Source organism: Podarcis muralis, chromosome 15 (assembly GCF_964188315.1).
Source record: "Podarcis muralis chromosome 15, rPodMur119.hap1.1, whole genome shotgun sequence".
NCBI classification, from domain to species: Eukaryota; Metazoa; Chordata; class Lepidosauria; order Squamata; family Lacertidae; genus Podarcis; species Podarcis muralis.
Window position 1 is genome coordinate 31,739,117 of NC_135669.1, and position 14,123 is coordinate 31,753,239.

General features: G+C 49.8%; 1 protein-coding gene across 3 annotated transcripts in view; it reads right to left on the reverse strand.

Moving 5' to 3' along the window:
- Nucleotides 1-2,814: 2,814 nt before the first annotated feature.
- Nucleotides 2,815-14,123, reverse strand: part of AP2B1 (adaptor related protein complex 2 subunit beta 1) — a 60,422-nt gene continuing 49,113 nt past the window's right edge. For all 3 annotated transcript variants that reach the window (XM_028707329.2, XM_077919698.1, XM_028707327.2), the window contains 4 exons: nucleotides 13,909-13,993; nucleotides 12,184-12,270; nucleotides 4,028-4,182; nucleotides 2,815-3,235 (listed from right to left, as the gene is read on the reverse strand). In XM_028707329.2, coding sequence (XP_028563162.1) covers nucleotides 3,161-3,235; nucleotides 4,028-4,182; nucleotides 12,184-12,270; nucleotides 13,909-13,993 — 402 coding nt within the window. In that variant the 3' untranslated portion in view covers nucleotides 2,815-3,160. The remainder of the gene's footprint in view (nucleotides 3,236-4,027; nucleotides 4,183-12,183; nucleotides 12,271-13,908; nucleotides 13,994-14,123) is intronic.

Sequence of the window (14,123 nt, forward strand, 5' to 3'; positions counted from 1 at the left end):
GAGAGACAGAGAGAAGAGGGGCGTGGTGCATTTCTGGAAGGTCCCGGGCTTGCACCCGCCATTTTGTTTCCGTCTTCAGCAGCTCCATTTTCCCTGGGCGTGGTGTTGCTGGGCACCACTGAGGCCACAATCACAACATACATTTAAAGCACCTTGATGCCACTTTGAGCAGCCATGGCTTCCCTCAAAGGATTCTGGGAACCGTAGTGTGTTGAGGGTCCTGAGAGTTGTTTGGAGATACAATCCCTCATTCCCCTCAGAACTACAATTCCTGGAGTGGTTTAATAGTCCATCGTCTCTTCACACAGAATTATGGGAGGGGAATAGGGGAGTCCCCCCAAAAAACGCACAACACCCTTAAACGGCAGGTTTCTTTTGGGGAAGCCACGGCTATTTAAACTGGCATCATAACGCTTTTGAAATCTGAATGCGGCCCAACACTGAGTCGGAAGAGTTACCCAAAGGTTACCGCCACCAGCCCATCTCTCCCTCAAGAATTTCATGTCCCCCATTCTTGAAACTGCTATGGAAGTGTTTTTTGGGATGCACTAAATTCTTTACCTCCTGAAGGACACAGCAGGGAGGAAGTCACTTGGTGTGTGTTATGTCTCTCCTTTGTTTTTAAAAAAGAGAGTTGGGCCACAGGGTGCTTCAAACTTCGATCCAGAGGGGGCTTCATGCAGCCCCTTTGGGACACCTCAATAAGGCTGAGTAATTGCAGCCTTGTGCTCAAAAAAGAGAGTGAAGAGGGGATCAGGCCCAAATGTTTTCCTTGGCCTCCAAGTTCAGACCCTTCACTACTGCAGATATCTTGGCCCCAAACAGCAACATTTCAGAGGCACTGTTGGCCTTCTCAACCCTTAAGACGCTTGAGCTAAGCTCCCCAAATCTCTTGCCCCAAACAGCAACTGTTGTGAGATCCCATTATGTTTCTTGGAGCGGCTCAGCAGCAGCAGCAGCGACCCAAACGGCAGCCACATTGACCTTTTTCCCACAAGAACAGGCCTGAAGGGAGATAGTCCGCCACAGGCTACAGCCCCCTCTCCATGCGCTGGTGCTCAATAGCACAGCTTGGGCAATCAGAGGAAGGTGGCAAAAGTGAGGTTACTGAGCCCCTGGGGTGGGGCTCCTGTGTAGGGCTGCTGCCCCATAGCTTGCTTGAGGGAGCCCGTTGGACAGCCATCTTGGGGTCTTCAGAGCCTCAGAAAGGAGACCAGCTCCTTGGCTGATGCTTCCCAAAGGGTCACAACACAAGATCCTGGGGAGACAGCAGCCACGAAGCCATCACCGTGAAAATTATTCTTATGGGATTCCTTATATGTCAATGATTCTTGCTAGGGGGAGCTAAGCTCCTTTGTGGTTCTAAGCAGCAGTAAGGAAGTCACCTGGCACATTTTTGCCCTCTAAATGTCCTGTCCCCCCTGTCAGGATCTTTTTTTGTTTTTAAGTGATGGCAACCCAACAGTCTTGTCTGTCCCCCTTGCCCAGCTCGGTTCTGGTGAATAAGCTTTCCTGTCAATTCCACTGGATTTGACCCGGATCCATGTTGTGGATTCGGGGCCAATGAAGCAGCAAGAGGCTGGCTGGATCAACCCCACCCCTACCCCCTTTTCCCTCAGTGCTTAACGCCATCCCTGGTTTCTTCTCCTGTGTCTTGCAGAAGAAGGAAGGCGCCTCCATCTTCTGCCGAAAGCTAACAGGAGGGTGGGGGTGTGAATGAAGCAGGCGCTGATCCAAACACTGTACATGCACAGAGGGCCCTTGGATATTGAGGATCTGTACCCTAAGGTGAAGCGAGGAGGTGGCAGTAGGAAAGCGGGCATGAAAGGGAGGACCATCTTAACCTTTCCTCAGTAATGGGGCACATTTAAGTTCAGGGACGGGCAAAATGTGTGCTCTCCCTCCCTGGATATTGCTGGACTCCAGCTTCCCACCTTCCTTGACCATCAGCCATCCTGCCTGCAAGGGCTGATAGGAGTCGGAGCCCAGCGACACTTTCCGGAGGGGCCACAGATGCCCAACCACCACCACCACCCTCGATAACAGATGCCAGCCAGCAGTTTGAACTGGGTGCCTCTTCGACTACACCCAACTCGGCCTTGAGGAAGGACTTGGAGAGGGCCCCACACTTCCTTAATAATGCCATACATGCGCCCTACCATCAGGAAAGGCAGCCGCATTAAATGCAGCCCCGGAAAGCAGCTTTTGTGAGATGCACACAGGGGCATATTGGAGCTGGTTCTCTGACCTTTCTCACACCTCCTGAGGTTCCCTAGAAATGGAGGCTGTTCCTAGTTGTTAAGACACAGCTCTGGGTGGTCCTTTGCTCATGCTAAAAAGCTCCATGGGTCAGGAAAGACTGCCATGTTTGCAGCAGGCAGGATTTTCAACCAGAGTGGGGAGAGAGCACACTTCAAATTTAAGGGGGGGACGATGTGCCAGTTCCTAAAGACCAAATTGACCAATACTCAGTGTTGTTTCTTATAAGGCTGGTCTCTTTCAGATGCCCCTTCCTTCAGCCTCGCCTGCTTGAGACAGCTGGTTTAATTGCAGAAAAATAATAATATCATCTTCGTCATCATCATAAATACACAAATGTAAAAGAATAAAGTGCGATGTGTATGTTTTTCTCAGGCTGGGCAGAGCTGGTGTGTGTGTGTGCGTGCGTGTGTCTCTCGAGTGTTTAAAATGAGACTGCATGTTCTGAAGTGTCAACTAGAGGCCTACAGTGGTTCAAGAAAACGCAAAGCATTGGCACGAGATGGAGAAGCCCCATGGGGAACGGATGAGCGCAACAAGACGTGGCAACGGGACTGGCGGGAAAATGAAATTATATTACAAAAAGAAAAAGAAAAACAACGGGTGGTGCAAAAAAAGTGGTTACAAACTCCTCACAGATGCTAAAAGTATCAAATGGGACAACATCCCCCCTACAGTTACCAGCAACGTGGACACTACTCGCTACCTTGGTTTTGCCTCAGCGCGTCGCACCGAGATCTTAGACAACAACACAGAGCTTTTTTTCCCCTCCCCCCCACTCCAAGAGGGTTCTGGGCCTGCACCGGCAAAAAGGGGGCGGCAGAGTGTCTGGAGTCAGCCCCGTCCCGATTTCACTGCGCGGTGAGGCCAGCCGTCAGCAGCGGCGGCGCCTTCGGCGAGCTTAGTTTTTCAAAATGGCGTCGTAGACCTGGTAGACGTATTGGGAGACTTCGGGAGCTCGGCATTTCAGAGAGAGCTGTGGGAGAAAAGGAGGCATGAGAAGAAGGGAAGGGGGCTGGTTTATTTGAAGGCACCTGGGGGGGGGGGGGAGTGCATAAAGTTGCTGAGACAGGTTTCAAAGGCCTTCGTTTTCCTCCCTCCTCCTTCCCCAAACTGAGGTTTACAAGTTATTGCAGCATAATTGCTGACTCGAGCAAGACCCTGTCAGCCCTTAACACTTCTGCCCCAAGACCTGCTGGCGGCTGGGCCATGCTGAAGGTGTTACTATCAGTGTGTAAAACCCTAAACAACTTGGGACCAGTTTGCCTGCAAGATCGCCTTGCCACTCGACAGCTTCTATCTGCGGAACTGGCACTGTTACAGGGGCACATCATATTCGTTCCGCAGTTGTACAAAATCAAATTTTCGGCACCGCGGCACCTAAACTTTGGAACTCCTAACCGATTGGCACCAGCCAGGTGCCTTCGCTGTTCAATTCTCGGCACCTGCTGAAAACATTTCTGTTGAGAAATGCCTACCCAGACATGCCAAATGTTGATGTGTTTTTTAGTTTAGAACGGGTCTCAATTTTCCTAAATGTTCTGAATTGTTCTATTTAATTGTTTTTACCAATTTTTCTTTTTGTAAACCGCATTGGGGTCTTCTACAATGAACAAATAAATCGGAAGGCATATATTTATCGTGCCTTTTCTTCCCCCAGACATGGCCCCACCATTAGGTTGCCTCGTGAGGCTCTGGAGGCCGCACCACTGTCTGATGCATGTTCTGCCAAATACTCCCAGGCCGGCCCTGCCATTCGGGGTCTTACCGTGTAGTTGGGGTTCCCTGGCTGAATGCGCAGCTCAGCCAAGATCCAAATGCCATTGGTGAGCTTCAGGGATTGGTACAGCATGTCCTGTCCTTCCACGTTCCTCTTCGCAATGGTGTAGACGTTGTTGTTCTGGAGCTTGCTGGAAACGGTGTCTGGGCGGAAGGGCAAACAAGGAAGAAAAACCTCATTAGATCACACGAAGGATCCAAGCCAGTAATGTGCTTCACCGGGGTGGAGGTGCCACTGTGAATACAAGGGCTAGACTGGCCCCTGACCTCGCCCAGCAGGCTCTTCTTGTGTACATTGCTCCTGACACACTCTCCAGAGGCCAGATGTGTGTGTGAGTGGGTGTGCACAGAGGAGAGACATAAAGAGCTCACCCCCGGAAACATTCGAGTGCTGTTCAGTTGCAGTGCCATCGAGAAACATCCTCACACCGTTGACTAGCCTCACTTCCCCAGAGCTCTGCTTAACGTGCAACTCTCTCATTAACTGCCAGGAAACTCCGCATTTCGCGACACAGCATCCTCCCCACAAAATGCTGGCTATGCACGCCTTCTCAGCAGGGGAGCTGGGCTTCCCCAGGTGCAGAATGTGGAAGGCCCAGCCGGGTGGGCCAGATCAATGCCTCACACCCAGCTAGACTCTGGAATGGCTGGTTGCAGGGGGTCACACAAGGTTCACTCACTCATCTATCTACACACACACACACACACACACACACACACACACACACACCATGTTCACAATCTGATGGGCTTCCCTGTCTTTGGTTGCTGTGGAAACAGAGACACATCACAAGCGCCTATCCCTTCCCAGGGCTAAAGTCCCCTTCCCTCCATACAACTTTATCCAGGGAAATGACACCAGCCCACCTAAAAATGCAGTTGCAAAACAGCTGGTGACACAGCAGGCTGCAAACAAGGGGCTTTGGGAGCAGGGCGGGAAACTCGCCAAGCCCACCTCATCCTACCCTGCACCTTGCAAAAGCCAACTCCCCAAATTTACCGTATTTTTCGCTCTATAAGACGCACCAGACCACAAGATGCACCTAATTTTTGGAGGAGGAAAACAAGGAAAAAATATTCTGAATCTCAGAAGCCAGAACAGCAAGAGGGATCGCTGCGCAGTGAAGAGGGATAGCTGCGCAGCCTGCATTCGCTCCATAAGACGCACACACATTTCCCCTTACTTTTTAGGAGGGGATAAGTGAGTCTTATAGAGCAAAAAATACAGTAAACCAGAATCCTCAGTTTATAGGATGGTGGTGTGGCAAAAACTTTCAATTTTGCAAAAACCCATACCCCTTACTTTGCAACCAGTGGGAGGGGGGGCTCAATCTGGCTGGCAGATCAGATTCTTATATCGCCTTCTCCTCGTGGGCCAGGTTTGGCAGGTGGGTTAAACGCCTGACACCACAATGATGCCAGGCAGCCCTTTTCCATGCTATTCTTACTATCCGTATTTTAATAGATTAGTTTTTTATGTTGGTTTAAATCTGTTAAGAGTTTAATTCATTTTTGATGATTATCTTTTATTTGTTTTCAGCTTTTTATATTTTCTGTGTTGCTTTAATTTGTGGAAGCTGCCTTGAGTTCCTGTCTGGGTGAGGTGGGGGAGGGAAGCAGGATATACATAAATACAATAACATATAATAATAGTGTCCAGCACGTTAACTTATAAGTGGTTGCTGCCAGCCCCAGATCAACCAGGACACCTGCTCTGCTTCCAGTAAAAGAGAGGTGTTTGTGGCAGATGGATAATCCTCACAGGGACAAGAATCCCTGCACCCAAGTGCTGTTGCTTACCAATGTGTCTCTGAAACTACAATTGCATCTCTTACTTGCATGATGGAGGATGGAAAGGGGTGTGTGTGTGTGTGTGTGTGTGTGTGTGTTTGTGGGTGGGTGTGTTTGCACACGCGCGCGCGCGCACACACACACACACACACACACACTCAAGCAGACTACACTATTGAGACTTCTGAGTTTGGAGAGGCTGGAAGACAACCTACTACAAAACAGTAAGAGTCGCTTCCAGTGCTCCACCGACTTTTCACTCTAGCCCTGCACACTGCCACCACGCGACCCCCGGAAGCCTGCAAAGGAGAGAACCTGGACCTTGGGGGTCGTCCACTTCTGCTCCAGTAGAAAGGAAAAGCCATTTTAAAGTTCAATATTTTTTTCTCCCCTGGCCAAACCAGAAACAAGAGAGGAGCTTCAAAAAAAAGAAACGGGTAAGGCGGTCAGGGTCATTTCTCTGCCCTGGCGCTTCACATCTTAATTCCTTTGCCGAGCAAGTGAAATTTCCATTGACTGATCTCCACCTATTTAAATGGCTGAGCCTGCCAGTCTTCATAGCAACTGACCCTATGAGGTCACCAGAAGTGTGAGTGAGAGGCACGGAAAGGCCTCAAAAAGGATTAGTTTTGGGAATGTTTTGTTTTTTTAAATCAAGACATGCATTTGAACTTGTCCACTGTCTGAAATGGGCCAAACCGAGAAGGGCAGTTTGAAAAAGGCCAGCCACCCCCCACAACCCCCGTCCCCTAAAACAGCACACTTGGTTCGGAGCCTGCGACGCTGGCTTTGCCTCAACCATATTTATCATCCCATTTCTTTTACAGGTTTCTATGCTCCCTTTCACACAGATGGATCTCGGAATGGTGCAAAGCAACAGTGGCAAAACAAAATAACAAAATATTTTTTAAAACCACAAGCCAATGTCAGCACTTTTGGCGCCCAGGGTGCCGAAGAAAAATATTGTTTGGCAGGTGCCAGGGAGGGCGATCCAAAATTGGGAGCGCCTGCAAGCTCCATGGGGCAGTTTCACATCCTGTCCAGCAGCACCTAGCAGAGTCAGCAGCTCGAGTGAAGAACAGCCTGCAGGATCAGGCCAATGGTCCATCTAGCATCCTGTTCTCACAGTGGCCAAGCAGAGATGCCCCAAAGGGAATCTCGCAAGCAGGAGCTGAGCGCAAGAGCATCTTCCCCTCCTGCGGTTTCCAGAAGCATCCCTGCCTCTGACTGTGGAGCATTAGCCTTTGCGGCGAGTAGCCATTGAAAAATACTACGAAGGGCGTGCGCTGGGAGATTCGGAGTTCTTCCCTTTCATTCACAGGTAGCAATGCCAGCTCCCCCCGCCGCCCCAACCTCCGCTTCCCGGCACTGTCATGCCAAGGCTGATGTCAGCTTCGGAGGGAACGAGGAAGCGTTGCTAGGCAACGCTGCCCGGCAGTGCCTGACACACAAGGCAAAACGGCTCGGGCCCACGTGACCGGGGGCAGTGGGGCCCCGCTGTCTTCATAAGCAGGCACCTGCTCCGAGAGGTGCTGAGCCCTCGGCAAACAGGGCAGGGGACCAAAGAGTTGCCGATCTGACACCGGCTCCCTTCTCCCACCTGCCCAAATATGCACAAACAGCATTAGAGATCCCTCAGGCCTAAAGTTAGAGGAGGGGGGGAGAGAGAGTACATGGCCTGGCAAACAGGAAGGTCCATTCATCTAATGGATTTGTAAGCCGCTTCCCAGACACAGAGCCTGTCAAAGCAGCGTACGAGAAAGCCAGTTCCTTAAACCAACGGGCACCACAATGCCATACCTTACCAATTCTAGAAAAGCAGTCCAGCCCACTATTTCAAACATGCAATTAATATTCTGTGACTGGCGCCATACTCACTTTGCACATTTAAAGCGCTATAATGCAACTTGAAACAGTCTTCCCCAGAAGAGTTCTGGGAGCTGCAGTTTGTTAAGGATGCTAAGGGTTGTTAGGAGACCTCTGTTCCCCTCCCAGAGCTACAATTCTCAAAGTGAATGAATGATCAATACCTCCCCACAGGGAACGCTGGGAACTGTAGCTCTGGAAAGGGAATAGGGGTCTCCTAACAACCTCAAACCTCTCCATTCTTAAGGAAATCAACCCTGAGTGCTCACTGGAATGTCAGATCCTGAAGCTGAGGCTCCAATACTTTGGCCACCTCATGAGAAGAGAAGACTCCCTGGAAAAGACCCTGATGTTGGGAAAGATGGAGGGCACAAGGAGAAGGGGACGACAGAGGGTGAGATGGTTGGACAGTGTTCTTGAAGCTACCAGCATGAGTTTGACCAAACTGCGGGAGGCAGTGGAAGACAGGAGTGCCCGGCGTGCTCTGGTCCAGGGGGTCACAAAGAGTCGGACACAACTAAACAACAACAACAACAACTTTCAGCGCTCTTAACAAAAACTACAGCTTCCAGAAGTCTTAGGGGGAAGCCTTGACTGCTTCTCCTCCACAAATCTGCCCAATCCTCTTTTAAAGCCATCCAAGTGAGTGGCCATCACGGCCTCCTGTGGGAGGGAGTTCCAGAGTTTAACTCTGCGCTCTGTGAAGAAGTCCTTTCTTTTCTTTGTCCCGAGTTCTAGCGTTAGGAAAGGGGGGGGGGCTATTCTGTCTCCACTTTTTCCATGCCGGACATAACATTACAAGCTGCTATAGTGCCACCTCTTCCTTGCCTTTTCTCTAAACCAGGCATGTCCAACAGGTAGGTCGTGATCTACCGGTGGATAACTGGACGTCTGCAATAGATCACTGGTAGATCACTAGCTCCCCCCAAAGAAGCTGAACAACTGTGGCTCCCCTAAAAAAAGCTCAACACTTTACCTCCTCCCTGAAAAAACTCAACAACTTTGACCCCAACCCCCCAAAAAGGGGGTAGATCACTGCCAGTTTTTAACTCTGTGAGTAGATCGCAATCTCTTGGGAGTTGGCCACCACTGCTCTAAACCAAAAGGTACCATATGCTGCTCCTTGATAATTTTGGCTCCCTTTCTCTTCCTCAACTCCACCATAACCTTTTTCTCGAGGGGAGGTGACCGGCCTCCCACTTCTCCCCACTGGGCCTCTCTGCGCTCCCTCCAGGCATGGAGCCGTGAATGGCCCTCGCCGGATCCTGAGCGGGTGCTGACACCCTTCTCAAAGGAGGGCGTTCTGAAGCTTCCAAGAGAACACAATGCGGGGAGGGGGGATGAAAACCCCCTCCCCGCCTGCTTCCATCCTCCACTCTCTCGCAAGCAACGACAGGGCTTTAAATAGAGCCTCTTGCCCGCCCCGGTCGCCGCTCAGTGAAGTTACTTTGACATGTGGAAAGCGAAACCCCCGGCTGATAGCAACACAAAGGAGGGCAGCGCTGCCGCTGTTTACTTAATTGTAATGTGTATGGCTTTGCTGACATGTTTCAAGAGCTTAGTCATCCACAGAGGGTGACCTTGTCGTTGCCGAAGGGGGTGGCTCTCGCACGGGACGGGAGGGGGCAGCCCAGGAACAAGGAAAAAACCAACAACTTGCTATTGATTGCTCGAAACAGCTCCGAAGGCAGGGAAATGGGTGTGTGTGTGTGTGTGTGTTGAACATCCATTGACTTCAAGACCCCTCCCAGGCGCCTGCTATTGTGTGACCTTCCTACTTCGCAAACCGCAGGCTGCCTTTTGTTCTCCTGCGTGATGATAATTGCGCCTTGGAACACTCTTTATAATTCTCTCTCTTTTTATTAAAAAAAAAAAGTCAAGGGAAGTGGTTGGGAGGCAGCAGCTGTCAGGAGGAGGGCGTCGACGGAAGCACACGAATGGGAAAGAGAGGAAAAACCCCAATCCACGGAAAAAGAACATTTCGCCTTCATTATAAGGCAACTGAAGCCATTTAGAAAACTAGCTAACTAACAGGATCTTACTTTTCTTCCCAGGAATGCAAATGGAATAATCTGTGGCACAAATTTTGCCAAGTTGGAAATCTTAGCATGGGTGTGTGATGCATATGTACAAAGCTAGATAAATAGATTTGTGTGTGTTTGCGTATACTCTCATCCACATTTATATACCGCATACACTGTAATCCCTCGTATTATGCAGGGGTTCGGTTCCAAAGGTTACATGTATACGTGATAATCGCATATAGCCTAACCCTTGGAGCTGCCTTGTGGCTAGCAGGTGAGTGGGGAGAAATCTCACACGAGCATCCCTAGCCTCCCAGAGTTGGAGCACCAAGCAGGCCTTGCCTAGCTAGCAAAGCCGAGCTTTAAAAAGCTCCTTTTGCACCAGATCTGCTTGGGGTTGCCCTGCCTGAAAACAGCTTTAAGCTCCAGGCCTTGCTTGTTGGGCAAGGCCTGCTCACCTGGTGCAAACAGAGCTTTTCAGCTCTCTGTCTTGCTTGGGACTTGAGCAAAAGAGCAGCGACTTTTGGAGTGTGGACCGCTCTGTTCCTGCTTTGGTAACATGGTCAGTAAACTTTCCGTGCTTCAAAGCTCTCCGCAGCCACCTCCCCGGATCAGGGAGAAGGGAGACCCTGCCTGCCTCTCCCCCACACCCCAGAAAACCGTGGCAGAGAGATGAGGCATCTCTGAGATGAAGCTGTCGCTGGGGAAGCAAAGAGAATCTGCCAGTCTCCCTCTGCTTGTGGAGAGCCTGAAAAGTGGGTCATGCCTGATAAACATGATTTTGGTTTCTTCTTATCAGTTCTGGCTGGCTTCCCCTATCTCGGAAGCTAATGCCTTGCCCCCGTAGCAATTACGGAGGACGGCTTCCCGGCCTGCTCCTCCTCTCCGCTCACTCTGTGCTTTGAGATCAGGCTGCTGAGCTCGCTGGAGACGGCAGTATCTCCAACAAGGGGGAGAGGCAAAGATCGGCGGAGGGCCGTGTTCTTCGCGTGGTTCATTCCCCGGTGCATATCCAAGTAGGGCTGGGAATAACTCTTCCCTGAAGCCCTGGGGAGCAGGTGCCAGTCAATGCAGACAATTGAGTGCAGACTCCATAAAAGGCAGATTAGGGAAGGGATGTAGGTCATGCAGAAAATTCCAGGCCATCTGTGGCTTTTCTGGGTAGGTTAGGAGAGACCCTCACCTGAAACCTTGGAAAGCTGCTGCCAGTCAGTGTAGACAATACAGAACTAAATGAGCCAAGGGTCTGACTCTGTATAAGATTGCCTCCTATATTCCTAGTTAAACTAGACCTTTGTTCCGAACCATGAAGGATGGAATCCTGTTTATTTTTAGGACAAGGACAAGGTTAAGGAACAGGCCACATTTTCTATGCAGAAGGTCCCGGGTTCAATTTTGGGCATCTCCAAATAGGGGAAAGACTCGTGTCTGAAACTTTGGAGAGCTGATGCCAGTGTAGGCAGTACTGAGCTGGGTGGACCAGTGGTCTGACTTGATGGTGTGCACACACGCGCGCACACACACACACACACACACACACACATGTCGAACCCGGAAGCGACCCAAAACATCACAAAAAGAGATGGAACAGGGCATCTGCAGGCTTTTAAAATGGTGTTTCAGATATATGCAATCTCCCTTAGACGCATGGCGCCTTGGAACATAACCACCACATAAATGGGGGGCTCCCTGTAATACATCTTCTTATGTTCCTGAGACCTGCCAGTGGTGGCAAAGGGACTGGCTAAGGGAGGCCAGAGTGACCGAGGAGAAGCTTCCCTAAAGGAGGCATGTCTTGTGGAGGAGCCCACAATGGGAAGCATCCTCCAGAGGGAGACAGGGGAGGGGTTGAGACTGTTCTAGATAGACTGTGCCTGCCACCGGAGGCTCCCTGCCATCCCCATTCTCCAAACACCCATCTGCATGTAGTCAACCCCCCCCCCCCACCGTCAACACAGGAGGGAGACAATCAGCCGACTTAGCAGAACCCCAAGGTTGTGAAACCATTTAAAAAAACCCTTTAATGAAGCATAAGAACATCAGAAGAGGCTGCTGGATCAGGCCAAGGGCCCATCTAGTCCAGCATTCTGTTGTCACAGTGCCAAAGGGATGCCCCCATGGAAAGCCCAGAGTAGTATAAAAACCAATCACAGGTAACTCTTGAGAATTTGTAGAGTTGGAAGGGACCACGAGGGCCATCTAGTCCAACCCCCTGCAACGCAGGAATCTTCTGCTCCATGTGGGGCTTGAACCCATGACCGTGAGATTAAGCATCTCATACCCGACCCACTGAACTATCAATGGGAGTCTCCTAACAACTCTTCGCACCCTTAACAAACTACAGCTCCCAGAATCCTTTGGGGGGGGAGCCATGGCTGTTTAAAGTGGTACTATAGTGCATTGAATAAAACCTTAACAAAGATCCCCACATGCAGGACTGATTATTTAAAAAAAGATCACTCACCAGCATTCAGGTGGCACTCTTTAATCTGGAACTGGAGCTCATTTTCATTTGGAATGTCTTTCCATGTGGCGAGGAAAACTTGGCGTTCTGTTAGTGGGTGGCAGAGGAGAAACACAAGAGTCGTTTGAGACACCTAACATCTCTCCATCCAGACTAGTTTTCCCCCAGTCATTGGGCCATATTTCAGGCAGTGCAGTTTCTGAAACCCAACACCCGGAGGGATAGATGCAAGAAACAGATGAAAAGCACCCTTAATCTAGACTACCATAATGTGGGGCTACCATTGAATCATAGAATCTTAGAGTTGGAAGGGACCCAAGGGTCATCTAGTCCAACCCCGGCAACGCAGAAATCTCAGCTGAAGACTGCTCTGAAGCTACAGTTGCTGCAGAACGCTGCCGCCAGGGCACTAAGTCACACGTCAATCCAGAGTCGTGCTGTTTTCTTTCGCTCTTAATTTAAAAATCCTTAACGGTTCACAAATCACACTGTCAAACACCAACAGAGTAAATTAAAAATATAAAACCATTTTCTAAAACAGCAGCAATCCTATAGATGGTTCCATGATCAAATTTCCCCCGAGTCCTAACTGACAATAACCTCAAGAAAGCATGAGAGAACAGGTGTGCCTTTTTACACCCAATGAAACTGGAGTAAAGATTATGACCGACAGGCCTCCAGTGGCAGAGAGTGCCACAGGGAGGGTGAAACAACCGAGAAGTGCCTTGACTGTATCACCACCCTCAGGCCCTACCTTGCAGGAGGCACCCCAAGAAGGCTCCCCTCTGATGATGTCAGTGACTGAGCTGCCCATAAAGGGAAAATGTGTTTTAGGCCCTGAGCCATTTAAGGCTTCGGAAGTCAATGACAACGCCTTAAAACGGACTTGGACACGACTAGGCAGCAAGTGCAGATCACGGTGAAGAGGCATAATCTGACTCTGAAATGGTGTGTAACTCAGCAACCAGGTGGCATCATTCTGCACCTACTGCAGATTCCAAACAGTCTTCAAGGGCTGCCTCGCATAGGATGCACGGCAGTAATCCAGGCACGAGGTTATTACAGCTATTATCTCTGACTTCCACCGGCTGCTAATGCATTTCTGGCACTGATTCGGTTTTTTGCTAGTAGATGTTGATGATAATAACATCAGCAGCAGCAGCAGCAATAATGATGATGATTATGATGGTGATTCAATTTCTTACCCACCCCTTCACTAAAAGGTCTCAGAGTGGGTTACAGCAATTCAAAAATAAAATATTAAGAACAGTTTGAAACAAAATACAGTTACAAGAACAGGGTGTGTCCTAAATCTCTCAAGTGTCACTGGGGCCAGGTAAAGAGGTGTGTCTTCCAAACATTAGTCGTTTGAGTTTATACTGGTGTTTATGATGATATATTATCCTGTGCTGCTTTTTAAAAAAACGTGAAATCCCATTGTATTTCTTTGTGATATGCTTAAGATACCGTAAACCACTTAGGGATTGCTTTAAAGTACGAAGCAGACTATAAATTGCTCAATAAATGAATGTCAATAAATAAATGTTGATCACATCCTTTTTGGCCTTGAAGGGCATCCTTCCTCTTTACCCATCCCATCTCCCCTCTGACACTCTTGTTCCCAGACGTATCTGGATCTGGCGGAAGCAGAAGAGACTGGCCCCCTTCCTCGACATCTCACTTTCCCCTCCGCCTGAGGTCAAGCGACGAAGAGGCCCCACTTACCCATTTTGCCATCCTCGACGAAAAGCACGTTGAGGGGAATAAGGCAGCTGAAGTAGAAGACATCAATGTTGTTCTTGACAGCCACCTGCCAGGAAGAGGGAGAAGAAAGAGGGAGAAAGTGATTGGCAACCCGCTTCTCCAATTAAGGGTCACCAAGGGGCGGGAGGAAGAGACGGGGTTTCCTAGGGGGGGGGGGGGACCGAATCAGAAGGTGG